The sequence below is a fragment of the Hippocampus comes genome, unplaced genomic scaffold (assembly GCF_001891065.2).
Source record: "Hippocampus comes isolate QL1 unplaced genomic scaffold, H_comes_QL1_v1.1 scaffold36, whole genome shotgun sequence".
NCBI lineage: Eukaryota > Metazoa > Chordata > Actinopteri > Syngnathiformes > Syngnathidae > Hippocampus > Hippocampus comes.
The window spans coordinates 4833633-4857597 of record NW_017805695.1 but is presented as its reverse complement, the minus strand read 5'-3'; the positions used below and the strand labels follow the sequence as shown (position 1 = coordinate 4857597).

At 41.6% G+C, this 23965-nt stretch overlaps 1 protein-coding gene across 2 annotated transcripts in view; it reads left to right on the top strand.

The window, feature by feature from the left end:
* The window catches only part of vwc2 (von Willebrand factor C domain containing 2), a 35767-nt gene extending 27076 nt beyond the window's left edge, over positions 1–8691 (top strand). For both annotated transcript variants that reach the window (XM_019882222.1, XM_019882221.1), the window contains one exon: positions 7636–8691. In XM_019882222.1, the coding sequence (XP_019737781.1) occupies positions 7636–7787 (152 nt within the window). In that variant the 3' untranslated portion in view covers positions 7788–8691. The remainder of the gene's footprint in view (positions 1–7635) is intronic.
* The last annotated feature ends 15274 nt before the right edge of the window (positions 8692–23965 follow it).

The window sequence follows — 23965 nt, the reverse complement described above, 5'->3', positions numbered from 1 at the left end:
TAATTCCCTGTCTTTTGTGCATTTTTTCACTTTTAAATTATCCTGCGGGCCTGATGGAACCGCCTTGGGGGCCGGTTCCGGCCTGCGGGCCATATGTTTGGCACCTCTGATCTACATTATATGTGCACTGTAGTACACTCTGTGATGAAGAAATGCAATGAGAACAGGACAGGAGTAGTGAACCAGGAAGTGCTAAGTGTATGTAGTTGGAGTGGCTAAGCAATGTCAAAACTCTTACAAAGAATTTGAGTGCAATGGGAGGACAGTCCAGGAAGTTAACATCATACAATGGCTGTGTGTCGCAATTTGAGAATGGCCTCACACCAAAGACTTATTGCTTGCATGATAAAAGTCTTCTATTGCTATTATAATAGAGACGTACGCAGCCATCTGTTTGTCTAGTGCACGCTGTAGTGTTTCCATAGCAACATTTGCATTAGCTTGGGGTGGCACATAAACCAAGTAAATTATGATAATCAATGTGGGTTCTCTTTGCAGCTAGAGGGGCTCTACACTGCAACATAATCGATGTTTGGACAGCATCAAATGTCCTTAATTTTGGCGTTAGGGCACCAAATGGTGTTCACATATATACACACACATATACACACACACACACCCACAAACACACACACACCCAGACCTACTCCACGTTTCTTAGCAGACTGATTGGTTCTATTAGCGCTGAAGCAAGCGTGGCCTGTTCGCAGAGTCCAGGATATAAGGTAAGAGTCCAAGCCATGTCTCCATTGTAACCATCACCAAGTACTGCAGTCGTACGTCATCCATTTTATTGTTGAGTTGGAAGTTGGCAAGAAAGAGGCTTGGAATTGCCGTTTTGAAGGGGTTAGCGTTTGGTTTGGCTGTTAGCCTTTTCTTTCCTGTGTGGTCACTGTATCCGCCACTTTGGAAGGATGGTGAAGGAGAAGTCAAATGATCTGCAGATCTCTGTCAGCAATCCCAGTTGCTGTCATTAAATGAATCACAGAAATCGGGTCTGTGAATTACAGCAAACATGCCCTGGCCATTCCACTCATGAGAACCGAGTTAAAAACAAACAAACAAATTGAAACACTGCTAAAACTACTCGTAGAGCCGCTGCATCTTGAAAAGTGACGGTTGGCTGCATTTACTCATGCCACACTATCTTTGCTCATAAAGACAAGCTAATCGATTATTTCACCCATCTCCTATTTTCCATGTAAAATCAATATTTTGCATTACCTGCTTTGGAAGGATGTTAAAATAAAGAAATTAACACTTGAGAGGCTTCTATCCTCATCAGCTTGGCCATGGCGCCAACCAATTCTTGGTGTCTTTGACTGTTGCGGGTGACGTACAAGGAAACAAATGGTGATCTTCGAGACCCAGTCATTAGGGTCAGCACTAATCTGTGGGGATGTGATAAACGGTCTGAACCGGAGCCAGTATCACTTCAAATAGAGACATGGAGGCACTGCTGCCAAGAGGGATAAAGGCTAATTTGAATTAAGGCAAGAATAAAAAGCCTCTTTAAATGTGGGTGAAAAAAAAAATAAAAAAATAACACTATGAAGGTTGTTTCTCAGTCCATTGTCCCACTTCAGGGTGTACTGTACTCTGCCTGCTGTCCGAAGACAGCTAGTATAGGCTCATGATTACAATAGACAGGCTGCCAGTGTCCAGATGGATTCATCAATAAAGATTCTCGGTTGTTTAACAAGAAAAAGAAAAGATTATGGTGGACGTAACACAGGCACTCTAAGCTATGAATATCCTGAATTCATTTATTCATAGTTTTGTTCAGTTGGTCCCTCATGTTTTATATCTTTCCATATCACTGACACTTTTACTCTGCATTTATAATGCAAATACACCCAAGAAGTCCATTAAGATGAGTGATTTCAGCTACTTTGCTCTCTGGATAATTGAGATCGTTTGGTTTACTTTTATTTCATTTTTTTGGAATGATGGGATGTGATGGTTTGAACTTGTCTTCTCTTCCGTTCCATGATGTGGTGCTGCTTTGAAGCTACAGGTGCTAATGGCATTTCATTTCCACATGCTGCCTTTGTCACCTCTTAACAGACTGTTGCGAATGTCCGGGTCCACGTGCACAGTCCATTTGTCTCTGTTGAGTGGTGTTGAAAAGCTCTTGTGGTACGGAGTGTGCTGCAAAGAAAAGGCACAGAGTGTTGCAGATGAAGCCTGCGTATTCATGAATCCATGACAAATGAATAAAAGGGTGATATAAATGAATGTGCTATACATGTGCCAATGCAACTGTATAAAGTGTTCCATCGACTATAATCAAGATGAAGTTGAACGTTTGCTTTCTAATACTATTGTCCTTGCAAGTCTTTGATACATTATACTTGAGAAGCCGTTGTAAAGACCCCTAATGATGATGAATCAGGAACGACAGCGGTTCGCGGCCACAGGATGAGCTGTTCCCCAGCAAGGGTGTATGCCGGCATCTAACGGACTCATGAATGTGTTAAAGCTGACATTTTGACAGGCTGTTCGCATTGATTGATGTGCTAGCAGCACACTTCCTCTGGGTGCTGACACCCAATGAAACGCGGCGGCTGCAGCGGAAAGACTCCTCATTTTTCAGTCTCCTAATTACATAGTAATGTATAACACAGCAGCCTGAGAGCTTGTTAGTGCAAGAAATGGCCATTGTTATGCTATACCTGATGCTGCGAGAAACAATTCCTGTCAAGTTGATATTTAGTGTGGTGCAGCTGGGGAGATAATGGATGCTTTAAGGGCTCTGTTTTTCTTCCTGGTGGCTGAAGACAAAAGCACCTTCAGGAGACAACAACCATCTCAAAACATCGACCACAAACAAAAATTTGGTAGAATAATCTATCAATATAATTTCCATAAATGTAGCAATGAGAATCTACCATTCAAATGAGTTTTGTGTGATTATACTTCTACTTTGGGAACATTGGCCAAAAGGTCCAAATGGAATTGCTGCACAGACATTTTCATGTGTTCAACTCCTCCATAGGTATCCTAAAGAATATTTTGTATCACAGGAAACCAAGTCCATATTTTGTCCTTCGACAAAAAATTGAAAATGCATGTGCTACAGTCCCATTGGACACTAAAACCAATGTCACTCAAGCAGTAGTTTGACATACACATAAATGTGTCATGTTGAGCGTGATGGTAGAGAATCCAAAAAGCAGTGAGCTAGGAGAAGTCGGGTGTACTGAACCCAATGTATTCACAAAGAAAAAAAAAAAAACACTTCCTGGGGTACACTCAAAACACTAAATCCAAAACACGAACAAATTCTTGAAAAAAAAAAACAATAAACCAAAGCTACAAACAAATAAAAGCGATGACGGTAACACAAAACAAAATGACAGCAACAACAATCTGACTGACAGAAACCAGGGAACTAAATACCTGTACAATCAAACTGACGAGACATGACAACAAGGAACACCTGAACAAAACACAAAGGGTTGAGGAAACTGATTGGTGAACACAAGGGACCCGGATGACAGAAACGGGTGGAAAAAAAACCAAAACGAGGAAGAGAAAAGCACATGCGGAAAGAAAAAAACTATGAAACAAAACCAAATGTCTCATCTAAATAAAAATAGAATCATGACAAGATGTGCGGAAGTTAATGTCCACCACTTTGAGCATCTCTTGTTGGGGTTTGTGATGTCTGAATAAATTTGGCATTAAAATCTTTACCCTTTTACTGAGGTGCGTACACATTGTTGTGACTGACTCTGGTACAAGCAGATTGGTGCTTGAGGCATTGTGGTGCTTTTCCAAGTACCACCAAAGAGCTTGGCAGCAACGTTAGCACATCTGCGATTCGAGAGGTGGAGTACACCCTGAACTAGTCGCCAGCCATCCACGCCAATGTGCTTAGTAGAGGATCAGAAAACAAAAGGCGAATCTCTCATTAAATAAGATATTTATTGTCTGTCAGTGTCAGAAATGGTTGTTTCAAGACATGGAGGGCGACCGTCTTTTTTTTGCGTACTGCATCACGCAAATCAAATTTTGTTGTATGGCAAGTGGTACTCCTCAAACTAGCAGACATGAAACTGAAACAGAAGAGGCAAACGATGATTCTTTGCTTTCAGTTGCAAAGATCATGATACATTTGAATGGACTGCAATGCCAACCGAGTAAAAATAAAAATAAAAATGTTGTGTTTTGTAGTGCAGAGGACCCCAAAGAGCAGGGAGGCCGGGAGGAGTGACCAAAATATATTTAACAAAAACACAAACCGGAGTACACAGGAGAAACAAAGTCCAAAAACTCACTCAAATAAAGTCCAGAAATCACAGAAAACAAAGTAGCAAACAAAAGCTTAAGACTGAAAACAAACCATGAATGACACGTGCGCACAGCAACAAACAAACAGCAACACACAACAATGACCCGACACTGAGTGGTCGTGCCGGGAGTCCTTTTAAACAAACAAACTAATGACACAATGACCAACAGATGTGCAGCTGCAGGCGGAGCCATACAGTGCCACCTGTTGGTCACAAACAAAACCATGACAAAAAAAAATCCCTGATCATTTGATTTGTCTAATTGAAATCCACTAAATTTAATGACCCTACTCAAAGAAATTGTATGAATTACAAAGATTTCCCTTTTCCTTGTTTATGGTTGTTGTACAATGACACATAATGCTCTGCTTCGATTAAATCTGTAGGAAAAAAAATTGGAGACCAAATATTCCAGATCTGAAATGGTTTGATGATGCTTAAAAAAAGAGAGAGACTGAATTGCTGTTGTGTAACACGACTGGTACAATTTGTACCCTAAAAAGCAGCCTCATTGGCTTTTTTTAAAATTTATTATTTTTTTGACTGGAAGCACATTTGTAAATTGTTACTGACGAATCTGCAAAATCTAAAAATATAATTACAAAAGCAACAGCAAACAAACAAAGCAAGAGCAAATATTGTCATTTGAACAAAAATGTCATTTCAGCAAACCCATTCAAATTGCACTAATAAGGAAAGACTTGTCTGAACAGAGAGCACCATTGCCTTCATTTAAAATAATAATAAAAAAGAAAATGTTAAGGCCCCTTTTTGCTTCACAAATGGCTAAATGCCATATGTCACTTTATTTCATATGACTACGAAAGCGACAGACGCTTCCGATCAATGGGCATAGTGACCCAGGACTGTAAAAATAAGACTTTGGGAAGGCTCACATTATTTTGTGAGATTTGGCTTTTGCTCCTTCCTATTACACCAACAGATACATTTGCAACGTTTTCAATTACTGTAATTAAAAAAAAAATGTGAATCCCTCGTCTGATGCTAAAAGGAAAATGCTTCTCTGCATAAAACAAGGGCGGCCACTCATTGGTCTCAAGAGCCTGTTAATGGCAGTGAAAAGCTAAAGTAGAAGCGGATCAGAGTCCTTTGGATGATTCCTGGCAGTTTGGGGAAAATGTCAGAGTGTAAATTCCACCTTTTAAATGGCCCTAGTGAAAACTTTCATGCATCCTGTAAAATGTCTTCGGTGTTGTTTGCTTCTGATTACCGTCGGTCAGAAAAGGGCACCACATGGCACCGACAGTATTACAAACCTTATCGCAAGATATCATATTTGTTTTCTTGCCCTTTTCATCCTCATAACGTGATTTCGGGACAGCCCAGTTAGGGAATATATTTTTCACTGTGACAGTTGGTGCTGTGGTTGCTTGTGGTCTTGTCTTTCATTGTAATCTTATCAAATTTTAATCAAAGAAGAACTTGGCCAGAGAGCCAGGTAGTCAACAATCTTTTACAACATGAGAAATCTGCTTCTTTGGTAACAGTGCACGGTTAAAGGTTTGATGCACACTTCTGAAAAAACAAATTTGTTCAAATGACTTCATCTATGAGAATACACTAGCCAATTTAGTTATTTCTATTGATAATGCTCAAGAATGACTTAACAAGGGAGAAAATGGAAAAATGTCAATATGCAAAAGACTTGGACTTGTTGGAATTGATGGAACCATGAATTCTGCACTTTACTTGAAAAGCCATCCACCCATCCATTTTCGGGAACCACTTTATCCTCATAAGGGTCGCGAGCTTGCTCAAGCCCACCCCAGCCGTGCTCGGGCAGTAGGCGGGGGACACCCTGAACCGGTTGCCAGCCAATCGCAGGGCACACATAGACGAACAACCATCCGCGCTCACACTCACACCTATGGACAATTTTGAGTGTTCAATCAGCATGCCATGCATGTTTTTGGAATGTGGGTGGAAACTGGAATACCCAGGGAAAACCCACGCTGGCACGGGGAGAACATGCAAACTCCACACAGGAAGGCCAGAGCAGGAATCGAACCATGAATGCAACTCTGCACTGTGAGGCCGACGCGCTCACCAGCCACCCACCGCGCCGCTACTGAAAAAATCATGAGAGATATCGTTTGGCCATCAGTTTGTGACTTCAAGCTGAAGCACATTTAGGTTCTGCATCAACATATCAGCAAGTCAACTTCTGAATGGCTTACAAAAATAAAATGAAGGTTTTGGACCGGCCTTGTCGAAGTCCAGACTTGAATCTGATTGAAATGCTGTGTCGTATCCGTTAAAAGGCTGTTCCTGCTCAAAAACCCTGCGGTGTTGCGGAATCAAAGCAATTGTGTGGGGATGAGTGGGCTAAAATATCTCCACAGAGATGAGAAAGACTCATTGGCAGTGATAGAAAACACTTGATTTCAGTTGTTGCTGCTGAGGGTGGGCCAACTAGTTATTAGATTTCGGGGGCAATCACTTTTCACACAGGGCCGTCGGCTAGGATTTATTTTCTCCCTTAATAATAAAAACCTTCATTTAAAAGCTGTATTGTTTTGTTTTGTTTTGTTGTCTTTGTCTATTAATTAATTTGATGATCTGAAACATTTAAGTTGAACAAATGTGCCCCCCCCCGCCCTAAAAAAAAATCAGGAAGGTAGAAACACTTTTTCCACATCCTTGTATAAAAGTTTTGGTAATATTCTCTAGCATTTTAGTTATCAAACACAATTCATCAATAATACCATTGAAGTATTTCTTTCAACATATGACGGAGATTGCGTCAACGTATGCCCCGAAACAAAAAAAATGAAAACAGAGTTCTGGTAAAACAAGAAGTTTATTGGTGTCTCTGTGAACATGCACATAAATTGCAAACATTTCAATGTCACTCTATATTAAAAACTTTTCTCCATAAATCTATTTTCACTCCTGCTTGAGAGGTGATTTTTGACAACGCACAATGATGATGCAATGAGAGGCCGAAAAGCGGTTTGAATCAGAAAGTTAGTTTTGATTTAACCAAACTAAATCCAAGCATTATACTTTAAAACGTACCGTCCTTGAATCAAATCACATCTTCCCACTTGAAAATTTACTTTCCTCGAAAAATACAACTATGAGTCCTACTAGCGAGTCTCAATATTGAAAAGCTGAATACTGAAAATGTGGAAATGGAAAAATTAATTTGTCGCAAATGAAGAAAAGAGGAGGAATCAGTCAGTCAGAATGGGTGAAAAGCAATAAGACACAAACAACGTTTCGATACAGATTATTTAGATGTGGCCGCCGTTATTGGTCTGATTCTGATTATTGCTTTGCAGTTCCCATTTTCCATTTTTCTTCTTGTCAACAGGACCCAATTGCTTTGCAGACACAACGGTGATACCGGCCGGACGAGAGGTGAAGATCGATGAGTGTACAATCTGCTACTGCACATATGAAGAGGGCACATGGCAGATCGAACGCCAGGCCTCCTGCAGTAAGAACGAATGCCAGCACGGTTAGAGACTGGCACGGTGAGAGGAACGTTGGCATGCGACACCAGCGAACACTTGGCCTTTCACCCAGACTTCCGGATATCAGGGTCAGCCGGCTCAGCATTTGGAGTCTGTTCTAAGCAAAGGCTTTTATGGAGATTTATAAAATGCACATAGAATATTTATTTATATATGTCTTGAATTATTTATGAATATATAAAAATACGGTCTAAATGTCATGATGCTGAACTAGGTACTCATATTTTTATATAGGCTCTGTACTTTAATAATTCTCATTGACTACAAAGAAACACAAACACAAGCGAATGTATAGAACACACACGGCTGTCTTTGGAGGCTGAAAGTCTTCAGAATTCTGACACCTCCTCCTTAACTGCCATTCGTATGAGCAGCCAGCTCCATCTGAGGTAACCTGCCGGGCGCTACTGTTCAAGGTGATCAAGCTAAAAGTGAAATTAAAGATGACTTGACTGTTTCTGACTTGTACTACGATATGTTCTTTAGTCTCTTTGGGTGTTTCAAATGTGCTTTGATTTTGTAGGTGTTTTTTTTTTTTTTCCCCTTTTTTATCTTGGTGCTCTATGTTCCTATTTCAAATAAACAGCAGTCTGTGGCTCTGCGGGTGTTGGCATGATGCTTCTGATCAGCCTGTATGAAACCCAGTGCTTGTTTACTGACGACCAAATGAGTAAAATGTTTGATTTCGGTGTCGTCGTGACATGGACCTCAGATATGAATAAACTAGGTGGCATTTTGGAGATCCCTGAATGTCACCCAAAACAAAAACTGTTGAAAGTAATTGTGTTTCATTTCAGGCTAAAAAAAATATGAGATGTATTTCATCGGATTCTTGTCAGCATGATAGTAACTCTTTATAAAGCTCCAATTAAAATTTCAAAATGATTTCAGTACATTGAAAAAAAACGTGTCTGTCATTTGTGTCTTTTTAATGATATAACAGTGGTATGTCATCACGGGTTAATTGGCATCAGTCTGATGCTTATTTAATTGGTTGTGAGAAATAATGTTGGCGTTACACTACTTGCTTGTTTTGTTGTTTTGTTTTCCTCCATGTGGTCCACTCCAGATATGGACGGATTATGATGATATGAGCAAAAAAATAAATAAATAAATAGTGCATGTAATCAGATATCCATCCATTTTCTGATCCGCTTTAGCCTCACAAGGGTCACGGGGCATGCTGGAGCCTATCCCAGCTGCCTTCGGGCAGTCGGCGGGGGACACCCTGAACCGGTTGCCAGCCAATTGCAATGCACACAGAGACCAACAACCATCCACGCTCACACTCACACCTTAGGGCAATTTTGAGCGTTCAATCAGCCCGTCATGCATGTTTTTGGAATATGGGAGGAAACCGGAGTACCCGGAGAAAACCCACGCTGGCACGGGGAGAACATGCAAACTCCACACAGGAAGGCCAGAGCCGGGATCGAACGCTGCGCTAACCACTCGACCACTGGGCCGTCGTAATAGTATATCATCAGATCCAAATCATACCTCCATTTCAGCAAGTTCGCATGCTTTGGGTTGTTTGGGTGTTTGGAAGCATATTGATTTCAGACATAGCTCCCTTAAATGTAAATGGTGCTTGCAAAGTCTGTTCTGGAGCTTCCAGTGAGTGAAGTGCATCCAGAAGGCACCAAAGCAATCATTATGTAGAAACAAGACGTTTGACGGTATTGTTATCTAACACGGAGAAAATATCCAAGCGAAAAGCAGTAGGTAACAAACCCGGAGATATGGTGAACCAGAAAGAATGCTGTACAGCAAACAGCAGACAAGGAAATGATCTGACATTTGCTTGTGTGGGCGCTGATCTGAAGAGGCCTGATAGCATATAGCGGTGTTTCCCAAACTTTATTGAGACAAGGCACATTATTTTACATCGGAAACTGTCACAGCGCACCACCAAACGAAAATATGACATAAAGTTTAATTGCTTAAATAATCACGGATACAGGTTAATTGTGCCTCCTGCAATTAAGTCAAAGAGCATTGAATTGTTTTCCCTTTAAATGTGTGGCCGGTGTATAGAAGAATAAGACACATTAATTGGAATAGACACATAAAATTTTCCAGGCCGTTTAAGTGATATAAGTTAATGTTATGGCACATCTGATAATATTGTAGCATCCAGGTGCACAATTTGTTTTCTAGTTCCTTGCCTTTTGTTCCACATTGTCTTGGTTCTTTGTTACCAGCGTCCTGAGTTGTCTACGTTTGAGGGATCCACTCCTATCCGGATTATTGCGGACACTTAACACATGCCACGCAGATGACACTAAAATCAAACGGCAGACTGAGTATTTTTAACAAGCAAGAAGTGGGAGATAAGCTAGCCGTACAAAGAAGGATCTGCTTTCTCTCAACCTTTTGTGATTTCCGTGGGCATGGCGCGCTGTGGCCGTTATGTCCATAAGACGAGGGCAGTCCGCGCTCGTAAATTAAGGCCCTGCGACACTGGACCAAAGCAGCAATATGACCTTCGTGCAGGTAAGGTAGTAAGATGTATTAATTGCAGCATTCTCCATGTGTGTGTCGTGAGCGAAGACATGGCAGACCTGGTCCTGTCTGCAACTCTTCCTTGTCTACTCGTTTTCGAAAGTGCATTTTCGCCATCAAAAGACCATCTGACACTGCATCTTTCAAATAAAAGTGGAATCTCACTCAGTAGGCTTATTTCATAGTATTGGCCGGGAATTATATGGCTTCATTTTGTATATCATTGTAGTCCATAGGTCTCAAACTCAGGTCCTGGCTCGCCGCTGTCCTGCATGTTTTCCAAGTCTCCCTGTTGCAACACACCTGATTCAAATGAACAGGTTCAATGTCAGGCTTCCGCAGAGCTTGCTGATGATGTGATCATTTGAATCAGGTGGGTTGCAACAGGGAGACTTGGAAAACATGCAGGACAGCGGCCCTCCAGGACCTGAGTTTGAGACCCCTGGTGTAGTCCAACATTTCCACACGTGGCGGTTCCCAAGTGACATGTTTAAGGAACATGGCGGCTAGCTATATTATTCTAAAATTGTTTTGACTTCAATCATGAAGTTGTCAAATGATAGATTACTTTTTACTGGCTGAATTTGTTATACATATGTGAAATATCCCTTGAAGGTAAACCCTACACGTAAACAGACTTGATAACAAGAATTCAATCTGGACCCGCAGTGTAAACTCAGCCTTCAAATTAAATCTGACACATTGAACATGCCGTTAATATTTGCTTCCTCCAGTTTAAAACGGGTAGTGATTAGTGCATGTATCTGGCCAAGCCAAGCGGTCCCTCAGCCAGCAGATCAAAATGATGCCTCATAAGTCCAGGTAATGAGCACTGAAGGGCAAGCAACAGATCAATGGAAGCAGATGCTACGTTTCTATGTTTACTAGCTGTCTTTTGCATGAGCAGCACGGTGCACTCACGCTTTACAATGCGCCGGTCATGCAGCACAACTCTGATCCAGGGGGTTGCCAGACAACGGCGTAACATCTCCAGCAGTGAAACGTGCCTGTGAGCCTACCAGCGGGATCTGAGGCAAATCAGCCTCAATGCATGTACATGCAAGCTGACAGGCTTTTTTTTCTGAGCAGCCGCAGTGAGGTGGCTCAGCTCCATTAAGGTTCCTTATCAGAGCTAACAGGTGAGATTCTTTGACTGTCCTCTTAAACCAAATTCATTCATTTAAGAAAGAATGGAAATGTGCTCATGCATAGGAGTAGTAAATGATAGTGGAATATTTTTCCACTGCTCAGTCCGGCGTCCTCTTTGATCATTGTACAACCTACGTCTGGTTTCAAAACGAGCTTTTGAACATTATTCAGGTCACATATAAAACTTTTGTCTTGTTATTGCACCCACATTTTCACAAAACCCTGACGCAATATTGTACAAGCACCACAAGCAGGAAACCCTTGCCCCAAAAATAACATCTTTAAAATCATTTGGATGGTACTCTGGTTTGTCACCTGAGGAATACTGTCACTGTGAATGCAAAGGCCACAACAGCTCACCTACTTGAGCGGTTGGTGCTTATGTTATTCATGGGGCCTTATTTTCGTAGACACCACATGTGTGGCGGGCTGCATATGCAGGTACCAGCACATTTGGATTTTCATTCGAGTGCAAAGGCTCCCTTCATGTTTTTGCCAATTTGGCAGATGGGTCTTTGCCAAGCATCTCATACCACTGCAGCAGAGCGAGTGTTGTTGGTCGTCCGGCCAGTAAAGGAAGCTGGCTGTATTCTTTTTAGCTCACCATGATGTCTGTGAGTCTTTTTTTTTAAACTTTATTTGGCTATGTGTCTGCTTGTGCTGTGTCTGTGTGGGGCATTGTAAATTTGATTTTGATGCCGATTGGCCGTCGCCGATGTGACGCCGTCAAAAGTTCACTTCATCCTATCATGTCAAAATGAGAGAAGGAGCACAAATAGCTGCTGACGAATTGCAATTTAACAATGATGGAAGCATAGTTAAAATAATGATGAGAAACTGACGACTGATCTACTGGTGGGCCGGCTGCTTGCGAATGACGGACCGTCAAAATATACAGATGCAGTCATCTCTAGTTTCTTATCGTGTGCTGATGGGGAACCAAAACATGTTTACCTCTTTATTTTTATTTGTACAAGAAAATTTATAATTTTTTGTAATTTAAGCTCCTCTCATTGTGGAGGTCAACAGCTCAACAGGTCAAAAATCACTCTCTCCTTACTGTTACGTTAACATTTTAACATGACCTATTCCTTAAGTTAAAGGACTTATTATTCATTCCAGCACTTTATGAACTGTAGTCTCAGCATATGACTAAAAAAGGATAGTCTGAATAAATCTCACCATAAATCCTCGTCAAAAGTGAGTCTTGGGTCTTTTACTTTGAAATAAAAATCCCTAGATGGTATGCATCTAAACTAGTCTTCCTCCAGACAGACTATTAATTGGAGACATCTGTCAGAGCCACTCATAAAGGATTAGCCTCTGCACTTCCCAACACCGCAACTCCGTAATTAGACTCCTGCCCTGTTCTGGCCACTATACGCTCCTGTGCTTGCACCACTGCTGATCATATTACTGGGGCTGATGAAATTCATTACATATTTATTGCAACCAGCCAACTCTCTCATTTGTAATTAAAGTGCCACAAGTTTCACATCACTCACAAATAAATGTCCTTAAAAAAAAAAAAAAGAAATATGTCACTGAAAATGACTGAAAACATGTCAACCACTCATAAAAAAATTGACATAAAGTGAGGTTAATTTACATATATTTCAACCCTTACCAGTTGTTGGTATTGCAGTAAAAATGTGAGTGCCATAAATTCAAATGTTTGTCTTACACTGAAATGAGGGATGATACTTTGAAAGAGAAATCTTTGTGATCTCTACATCTTCCCCTAGCAGTAACACATGGCACAATATGCCATGACATTCAATTTTAAAAGCATTACATTTATTACAGAAACATTTCTGAATGCTACCAGTCATACAGAATTATTTTATTGCTCAATTTGAGTCAGTCAAAATATTTTTTACGCAGTTGAATGCCGAAACCCCCCCCCAATGCATTGTCATTTACATTCGATAACAACACATCTAAATATAGATGACTTCATTCAGTGGTTTACATGAGACTGTGTAACTTGATAACATTTGGAGAAAAACATGAACTCTAATTTTCCCCAAACTAGCTTCGGTATCTTTTTTTTCCGTCTTCTTTATATTCAACCAATTGTCAGAAAATCACACGGATGAGGGACGATAGAGATTTGAACACAGGATGCGTTCTTCTTTTCTCAAAATCAATAATACTATCATATGCATTATGCAATGCCCCTATGGAGAGGGGAGAAGCTGGGTTGGACATGTGCTTAGCAACCCAGGAGCGTAAAGAAACCTATGCCAAGGAAACCGCGGCTGCAAATACGTGGCCTCCAGAGACCCAAGGTCTAATTAAGGATCATGTCACACGGCAGGAAAATGAGACCATGGACAAACAATATGTAATAAAAAAAAAAACATGCAGGTTTCTCTTATGAAACTGTACAAAGCTTTGAATGAAACTTTCAATCCATTATATTCGCATCTTCAAGACGAAGATCACCAGCCTGCTCTCGTGACCGTGCTCTAAAATCAAAGGCCAAATTCATGAACCAGTGATTTGAGACATGAAGCTGCTGGTTCCTTTCTTTTCTTTGTGGTTTTATTATTATTATTATTATTATTATCATTATCATTTTACTTTTGTGTCTTCTGTAGTGGTGGAACACTGCTACTGTACATGACCCATGCTGCTGCAGTGATCCATCTTCATTGATCTGGAAATGAATGATGAATGGAATGAATGCTAACATAGGATTTTGGTGTGGGGGTGGTTTTGTTGTTTTTCAACTCCGCACATTTATCGTCAGCGACGAAGAGCCACAGCTTCTACATTTTTAATGGTAGACGATCTGCATTTATTTCAGTTGGAGAGAGGGAAATGAGTTTTTAACGAGAATCATTTAAAATAAACAAAGACTTGTCATCTGCCAGTGAATGGTTTTCTGTTCTGGGTGTGATTTACAGTAAAAAGTGTTGTTCACTTTCCCTGATCCAGACCTTTGAGTTTCTGCTCTGAGATGTACTTTTCTCATGCCCACCTTGGTTCATTCAAATTGCACTGATATTATGATGAACTAAAAATTCTCTGCACGCCAGCCAAATGTGGTTGATGCTTTGAGAATTCTATTTGCGCCTTCTGGATTTATTTCGAAGCACATCTCCACAAATCCATTCAATCCAACTTTGAATCCCCCTGACAGCTCCACCTGCTCAAACCGTGAAGACATGCGTGATGTTCCCTTGCGATCGGGTTGCTCCTTGATCAATCCGAGCGAATCGTTTCACCAATGAGCATCTGGAGCCTCAAATTGCCTTTTATAGATTTAGCTTTGTTACTGCAGCTCTGCTCGCAGGCCATTAACTAGACGTTCAAATTTTACATTATACTTTTCATCTCCTAGAGGTGTTGAATTGCCCCTCTGTGCATACAAGTGTTCCTGTGGCACACACCAGCACGACAAAAAATATCTATTTTATAATGTCGGCAAGTTACCTGCCTCAAGGGTCCTTTATTTTCTTCGGATTACACACACAGGCTGAATAGGCTAGAGCAAGTTGATGCCGGCTATCCAGTCCTTCGCAGGTTCTTAAGGAAAGTGAGTGACAGTGCTTAGATTGCCCAGGATGGCAAAATTTCATCCACAACAGGCAGCTCACTGAGCCAGCACGACCTGCTTGATGAAGACTTATTTTGGTGGTTAATTCAGATCAGCGCTGCTGCATTAATGCCACACGTCTGCACATGACGCTGGCAGGTAATTGCTCTCATTGTGGTTTGTGGGGTTGTCAACAAAGAAACAGCGATCGTTTGAGCTGTGATGAATTTTAATCCTAAGAGTTTGTATTTGCAGAAAACCTTCAGCCTGTTGTTTTTTTTCTTCTCCTGTAATACATCATCCACGTCCCATAGTAATCCATAGCGTGAGACTGCACATATGCTGCTAGCTCGCATGCCAATGCGGACACCCTTGAGATATTGTGCGCATGAAAAGCTTCTGAATGCAGAAAATGCTCTTGAATTAGTTTTTCCCCATTTTGTTTCCTAATAACTTGAAATCACAGGCAGGATAAAACGTATATCATAAGGCTGCGGGTGTCCATTCTGCGGGTGTCTCCTGTCTTTATAAGGTTCAAAAGAAGAGACTTTTGGTGGCAGCATAATAACAAAGGAGTGGGACAAGTCGATATTCCAAGGTAACAGAAAAAGTCCATTACCGTTGCTGCTACTTTGCTGAATGCAACATCTGTTATTGAAAGGAAATCTGTGTCAGGGTGCAAAAAAAAAAGTCTCATGCATGCCACTTTTAGATGCCATAGTTTTTCGCTGTGCCACGGTGGCAGAGTCACAAAAAATCCATTAGTGAGTCTTTTTCCCACCTGTCCAATATCCATTAATTTATCTTATGCCGTTTATCCTGTTCAGGGTTACAGATGAGCAAAAACTCATCCCAACTGACTTTGAGTGACAGGCAGGGTGCACACTCTACTGGCTGTCACTCAATCACAGGATACACGAAGACAAACAACAATTTACAGTAATGGGTAACTAAGAGTCTTCAATTAGTCCAACATACATTCCCAAGTTTTGGGAATGTAGAGAGAAGTCGCAGTACCTGCAGAAAACCCATGCAACATGGAAACAGTACGCAGAATGGAAAGAGCCCATATTTGTGAAACTACAAATTAAAAATCAAATGACATGATTTAAAATAGTACAGTAGTCATCGTGAAAACCATGCATCATTGAAAGCATCGACTAAAGGGAAACTACTAACAACCACTGGAGGAAAAGTGGACTCTACTGTATTTAGCACAGTAGGTGGAAAGTTTATTTGATTGATTGATTGATGGACTGTTATCTGGTCCATGTTATTTTATCCATCCATCCATCCATTTTCTAATCTGGTTCTCCCCATGAAGGTCGCGGGCATGCCGGAGGCAGTGCCAGCTGTCTTTGGGCAGCAGGTGGGGGACCCCCTGGACTGGTTGCCAGCCAATCGCAGGGTACACATAGACAAACAAACAACTGGAGTACCCAAAGAAAAGCCACGCAGGCACGGGGTGAACATGCAAACTCCACACAGGAAGGCTGGAGTCGGAATCGAACCCTGCACGTCTGCACTGTGAGACAAATGTGCGAACCAGTCGACCACCGTTACGCTCATAATAATAATCATCATCAATTTTTTAAATCAAACCCACGACCTCTGCACTGTGAGGCACATGTGCTAATTAGTTGACCACCGTGCCAGCACAGGTCTAGTTTTTCTTGATGGCTACAATTACATCGGTTAACAAACATTTTCAGAGATGCAAGGAAACTGCTTGATTATTGCTTGGGCTCTAATTCCCAAACTGTCCCAATGTTTTTCTCTAGCACATATAATTTTAATAATAATACAAATAACAATAATCAATAATACATCCATCCATTTTCTGATCCAATTATCCTCACAAGGGTCACGGGCGTGCTGGAGCCTATACCAGTTGTCTTCGGGCAGTAGGCAGGGGACACCCTGAACTGGTTGCCAGCCAATTGCAGGGCACACATAGACAAACAACCACCCGGGCGCACACTCACACCTGGGGACAATTTAGAATGATCCATTTGCCGAGCTACCACACGTGTTTTTGTTATGTGAGAGGAAACCGGAGTACCCGGATAAAACCTAATAATAACAATAGTCATCATCATCATCATCATCATCATTATCATCACATATTTAGTAACATTTATTAATAAAGTGTTAAGGTCAGGAACAAGTGGATTTATTTTTTGAAACATATAAATTACAACACATGATAAAATCCATACTGCACATAATTTTACAGGTCAAGATATACTGTATTTTTTAAATCAACGTCAAAAATACATTTAGGTAAACATCAAACCATCTCTGATTAAAATGTGTTATTAATGATCAGAACACCTTTGTGAAATTGCCGAACAAATTTATGATGTCCCTATTCATATTTGAAAACATGGATCAAAGTGGCTAAAAAGCATGATCGAAGAGGATGACAATTTTGCACGCCTGGTCGCAAGAGTAAATACAGCTCTGGTTTCAAATGAAATTGTGGCAACAGTCATTGGATCTGTCATCAATCATCATTTGTCCTTTTCGGGAGGCTGCATGAACGGTCCAGTTCATTCTGAGACGCAGCACAGCGGCCTAGATTTTCAGAAAAAATGATGACACGCTGTCAAGAGAAATGGTGTAGGTCAGCCTGTTTTCATTTTCTTCACAAATGGTCTATTGCAGTGCTTTTACATCATTATCACTGTCCTAGAGCTGGTGGGTTCCTAAATCAACTCCAAGATTCACACACATCTAGCCATCCATCCATGTGGGATCGCATCGCAAGGGCATCAGCCCAAGCATGGAAAAGCTGCTCCAATTCCAAAAACGTTTAAGAAAGGTGCCTCGACACAACCTTTAACTCATCTTGACCAACCTCTACGAAAGGATGTTACCAATAATCCTTTACGGCAGCAATATTTCCAGCAACAAGCCACTAACAACGTTCTCAGATTCTGCGCAGAGAAAAAAAAACTTCTTTCGACAGCAAAATAAGACAGAGGAGAATATATATAACAAATATATACTTCATCAGAGTACAGTCATAATGAACATGAGCAATTTGAACAGAAAAATAGCTTCAATTGTAAGACTGACATTATTATCCATAGAGAAAACACGAAATATTAGAAAAAATAGAAATGCGCGAGGGAAACAACTTTGAGTGAGAGAGGAAAAAGGACAGAAAAAAAAAGCTTCTAATTCTATCTCTAAGAGGAAGCCCACACACCTTGCGCAAGAAATTCATTTGATCTTTTTATTTCTCATACTCAACAGCTCATGACCTCAGTTGAGGGTGTGAACATAGATTGACCAGTAAATCAAGACCTCCACCACAACATACCAACACTGCATCTTCGGTGATTTTTCATCCACCCGTCCTTTTCCCAATTCATCATTCCCCAACTTTTAAACAAGACGCCAAGATACTTGAGCTCCTCCACTTGGGGCAGGATCTCATCTCGAACCCCAAGCTTTTCCATGGTCACACATTTGGAGGTGCTTATTCTCAAGTCAGCCATTTTATACTCAGCTGTGAATTGCTCGAGTGAGTGTTGAAGATAACCAACCGCCTGATGGAGCCAACAGAACCACATCATCAGGAACAATATAACATCCAATGCTGTGGTCAGCAAACCAAACCTACTCAAACCCCTGGATGAAATTCTGACCATAGTATTCATGCCAAAGGGCAGCAAAAGAGTTCAACCTTCAGTGAAAACAATTCCAGCTTACTGACACTAGGGGCTTTGCTTCCAGTACAGCCCATCCTCGCTACCTCTTGGGGCTGTGCCACACTGGGACACGGGGGTGCAGTACCAGCCATCAGGCCAATGTGATACACGCGCAATAACTGCATTATCGTTGAAGGACGGCCAAATCAAAAATGTAAAAAAAAATATTGCTAGAATCATTTATGTGCACAGTTGCCTGGCTCATAATAAGTGGAACAGTGTCTCTGTCAGAGCAAAGGCCATCACTGAAATTTGTGGCTTACAGTATGAAACTGGTGAAGCAACTAGGTCTTGCGCGCTGAAAAAAATTTGGACTTTTTTTAATGAGTAAAGTCAATTTTACAAGGAGAGTTTTTGACTGAATTTGACTTGCATAGTATTAGTTTATTTGGGGGGGAAAAAAAGTCATGCAAGAGTTGAGGGACAAACCAGGAACCTTCAATTTGGGCGACAGCCACTCTAATTGTTCAGCTCCTACCGGTCTTGGTGAACAATAAATGGGCTTTCACTTGTGTAGTGCCTTTTGACCTTTGAGAAACCCTCATTCACTTATAAAGCGGAATCTTGGGGGGGGGTCGGTATCTTTGTTGAAGGACACTTCAACATGGTCACACAAAGGCCGGGGGTTGGGAGACATCCACTCTACCACTGAACCATGCCGCTGCGATATATTGTGTGTTCGTATATCGTTGTTGTCCGGGGGAACACTTGCACCTCCAAGACCGGTTTTGGGGTCCCCTTTTGGAGACACCAGTCAATTTACTGATGCATATTAAGAGGGACCTGGCTTCGGCGGTACAGTGGCTGTCTCCCAACCTGAAGATAAGGGTTCAATTCTCAAACCTTGAGTGACGTTTGAGAAAAAAAAAAAAAAAACCGAATACAAAGTCAAATTAACGCAACAACTCTCTATAAAATATACTAAAAAAAGTACCGGTAACTAGGTTATTGATTCATTCATTCATTTTCCGATCCGCTTATCCTCACAAGGGTCGCGGGGGGTGCTGGAGTCTATCCCAGCTGTCTTCAGGCAGTAGGCAGGGGACACCCTGAACCGGTTGGCAGCCAATCGCAGGGCACACACAGACGAACAACCATCCACGCTCACACTCACACCTAGGGACAATTTAGAGTGTTCAATCAGTCTGTCATGCATTTTTTTGGAATGTGGGAGGAAACCAGAGTACCTGGAGAAAACCCACGCAGGCCCCGGGAGAACATACAAACTTCACACAGGGAGGCCGGAAGTGGAATTGAACCCGGTACCTCTGCGCTGTGAGGTCGACGTGCTATAACCATTGGACCACCGGGCTGGCTAACTAGGCTATTTCAAGTAAATCGTTCAATTTTTTTTGTGCATTGTGTGTTCGCACTAGCATTGGCACTAATATAAAAATTGTTTTAAGTCATTCATGAAATGTTTATTGTGGTTGCCGCCTAAATGTCAGAAAGTCAGAATTTTAGATACAACCTCATTTATTGGATCTCATTGAAATATATGGATGTTAGTAATGTTGGAGGATTCTTCCCTCAAAGATGAAGTCTCCTTTTTATATCAATTGTTAATTCGTGTCAGCTCATGTGTATTTCATCGCACACTGTTCTAGGATTACTCCTAAAATCTTATCATATTCATATTTCATTGCTCTGTGGTATAATGACAATTGAGGTCCATTACCCTTCTTCATTCTTCTGTTCACGTGAGACCTCACTATACTCAAATTTTTCTCCAATGTCTCCTTAGCAAAGGAGGACGGGCGCGATGATCTAATTTACTCATGATTTACAGCTGCTTGTGTATCTGCTGCAGTCAACATATTCATCACTGAGAGTGACATTGCATTATGCTGACTCTCCCGCAGGGGAATGTTACCATGAAACATGCTCATGCAGCATCGTAGGAGCCTGGAGGGTGCTCGGCGGGGGATGGGGTGACACGTGTGTTGGAAAACTTCCATATTAAAAGCTTTATAAGGAGCCCATTTTTCACTCCCATCCCCGTTATGAAAAAAAATCTACAGCGGCATATTCATTATTTTGCTGAGCTAACTGAGGATGACAAGTGCAGAGCGGCGGCATAGAGAGGGCAGGGAAGTCGCACTACACTGAAGCCTTGGGCCCTCTCTTAGGACATGGTTGCCCACATCGCTCACAGGAGCGTCATCTCTGTACTGGAGATCTTTCCAAGTGGTCGAGGAAGACGCACACACCGTAAAATATAGCTCCCTAATATTCTAGCATGCTCGCTGGGTGCTCCGAGGTCACTTCCTTGACAGTGTGATGAATATGAGCCAGGAACAGTGACCTAAAGCCTCAAGCCCTAAGCAGAATCATCGTTTTCATCATCTTACAAGACATAAGGTCGGAAACACCGAACATGACTGATAACTGTGATGTAGTCCTTTTCATATTGAGGCATATCATTTGGAAAGAGTTTCCACCTGTTCTGGAAAAAAGAAGAGAAATCCCACCTGAGAAGAAACAGCTGGCATAAAAGAGGTAGCATGCAGTAATAATGAATAAATAATTTACGTGGGAGTGGTGATTCCTGAATGCACGGCTATAGACGAGAACATGACTGTATGTTTACAAGTGCCCATCTGTCCTGGTAGCTGCTTTTGTCTCATGCATACATAATTATTTTATAACTATACAAAACATTTATTAGGAAGTGAAAATGATTACTGTATATAAACGCATCTCATAATCTTTAACATTTTTTTGGGGGGGGGGGGACTAATTTGTTTTTTTTGTTTTTTTTGTCTGCGTGACTTCTGCCTGCAGTCCAGGGCACATATCTTTTACCCTAAGGGTGTTTTTACACTGCAGTGATGTGGCATAAACAGAAACACTTGCTGTTTTGGTCATTTCGCACAGTCGCACTGTATTTGCACACACTCTCCTCCATTTTCAGTGTCCATCCACCCATCCATATGGAACACTGTTTATCCTGGAGCCTATCCCAGCTGACCTCGTGTAGAAGGCAGACGACACCCTAAACTGGTTGCCAGTCAATCGCAGGGCACATATAGAGACAGACGACTATTCACACCCATATGCACACCGTTACTGAGTGGGAACCGATCCCACCCTGCACGCACACAAATCTGGCGAGTGAACCACTCCACCATGAGCGACTTCGTTTTCAGTGTCAACCATCAAACTGCCACTTTGAAAAAAAAAAGTGTTTTGTCAAGCTCAATGAAGATATTTCGCTATTATCTGTTAAAAATTGTGCACACGTAGTGTAAACATGCCCCTTCCCTCACATTTGAGGCTGAAAATTACAAGCTGCCCGGTTTTTGTGACAGCAGTGACAGCACTGATTACATAACCAATTTTTCTCATGAGTGACCCCACACATGACTCAGGAAATATCTGCAAGTGTGTGCGCGCTGCACTGTGCGTGTGGTGTAACTCAAGATAACCAACACAGCACACCCCACAGGTAGGGTAACTATTGCTCAGTCTCCTGCCCCAAACCAGATATTTGTTGTAATAGCAAGACCGAGAGGCATCATGATAATCGTGCATGGTGCTGCACCGGGGCTTGGCGGTGGTATAGCCCCCTCACAATTCATGTAGCCCAGGTAAAGACCCTCCAGCATTTAACATTTAAAAATAATTTTCATTCATTTAAAAAAGTTTCAAACCATTAACAAGTGCACAAGTAGCAATTCAGTTTCAATCCAATCCCTGCTTCAGTGTGTTTTGTGCTACACCTGAATCCCATGTGTGTTTGGAATGGGTCATTGGGGGAGATGTTCCTCGGCCAAATTCAGTTAAAACTCCTTTGATATTGAACACGCTTGCTGTCAAGGATGCGAAAGTGCTAGAATGCGTTACTCCCGAAATCTGTAACCATGCAACCAAAATACTGCCGAGTGGTTAAAATGTTATCTCTCCAAGTTGACTTTTAATTTGATCATTTGTATCACGCCGTCTGAGCTGTTGTGGGATTCATTCCAATCTTGGGGAACTCAGCGCTTATCTTGCTGTAAGCATTCTGTTTTCAGTTCCCTCTGAAATGTCGCCTTCGGAAAAAGCACCTTGCTATTCATTTTGGCACAAGCAAAAGTTTCAAATCAATACAGTCGTGAGTGTGTGAACAGCTGTGGCCTTTTCAAACAGAACGGGAGAACACCGCAAAATTCCTGCACGCTGCCAACAAAAAGTGTTCAAAATGTGTACCGGTAGTTTGACATTACTGAACAGTCTTATATCGGACTGAGTGTATGCAGTTTGAAATGATTGCGCGTAAGCCTGATGAACTCTGTCTGGCAACAAATGAAATAGGAGTAGGAAAACTCATCTGAGAAATTCTGTTCATCGACCTTGTCTCAAATGTAATTTATGAAGTATTCGAACAGATCAGAATAATTGTTGTTTGTCAACAATTAAAAAAAAAACTGGATAAAGGCATGACACCCCCATTATTTTCTTCCAACTGAAAACACCATTGGGTAACTGTCTGACATCAAGGCCCACCCTCTCTGACTCAGAGGTGTCGCTTCACTCTCCTAACCAAAATAGGGGACTTTGCCCAAAGCAGCGGCTGCCCATGTTGCCTTCAAATCACCACCCTCAAATTATTTTGCTTTAACGACCCTCTGCAGCGGCGACAACACTGATGCTCAATCCAGAGTCTCTGATCCTATCAGACAGATCGAGCCTGTGCAAATGAACACCGCACTGCAGCATCAGGTCTACTGAGATGGCCAGTAAATATTTTCAGAGATAGTGGAGGATGCTTGAAAAGGACTCACAAGCCAACCAATAACTCACGATTCAGAAACAGAGACAGCGCCGATGGGAATGGCACCTCCCTCCAGAAATATCTAACTCCCTGATAAGCATTCTACCATCGCGGGCGAGGTTTGGTATTTAAATTCCAGCAACAGCATGCAGAAAACTGAATTAATTGGAAAACAAAGATTTAGGGGGATGGCGGCTTCACATGCAATAAATCATGTTGATATCTCAACATCACTGCAGTCATTACACATGCATGAATATACACTCAACGCGTGTCTCATGAGGCGCGTAACGGATGCAACAAATGGCGTCTTCTTGTCAACGGGACCATTTGAAGACTGAAGCCATCACATCTCACATCAAGTGTCATGCCTGCCCTCCTTTTTTTTTTTTTTTTTCAAGGGAGCACCGCATGGCCGACGCGTTCACCACTCTTGCAATAACTCATAATTAGGCTATTTTGAACACATCACTTTCAACAGCTCGTGGGTGTTT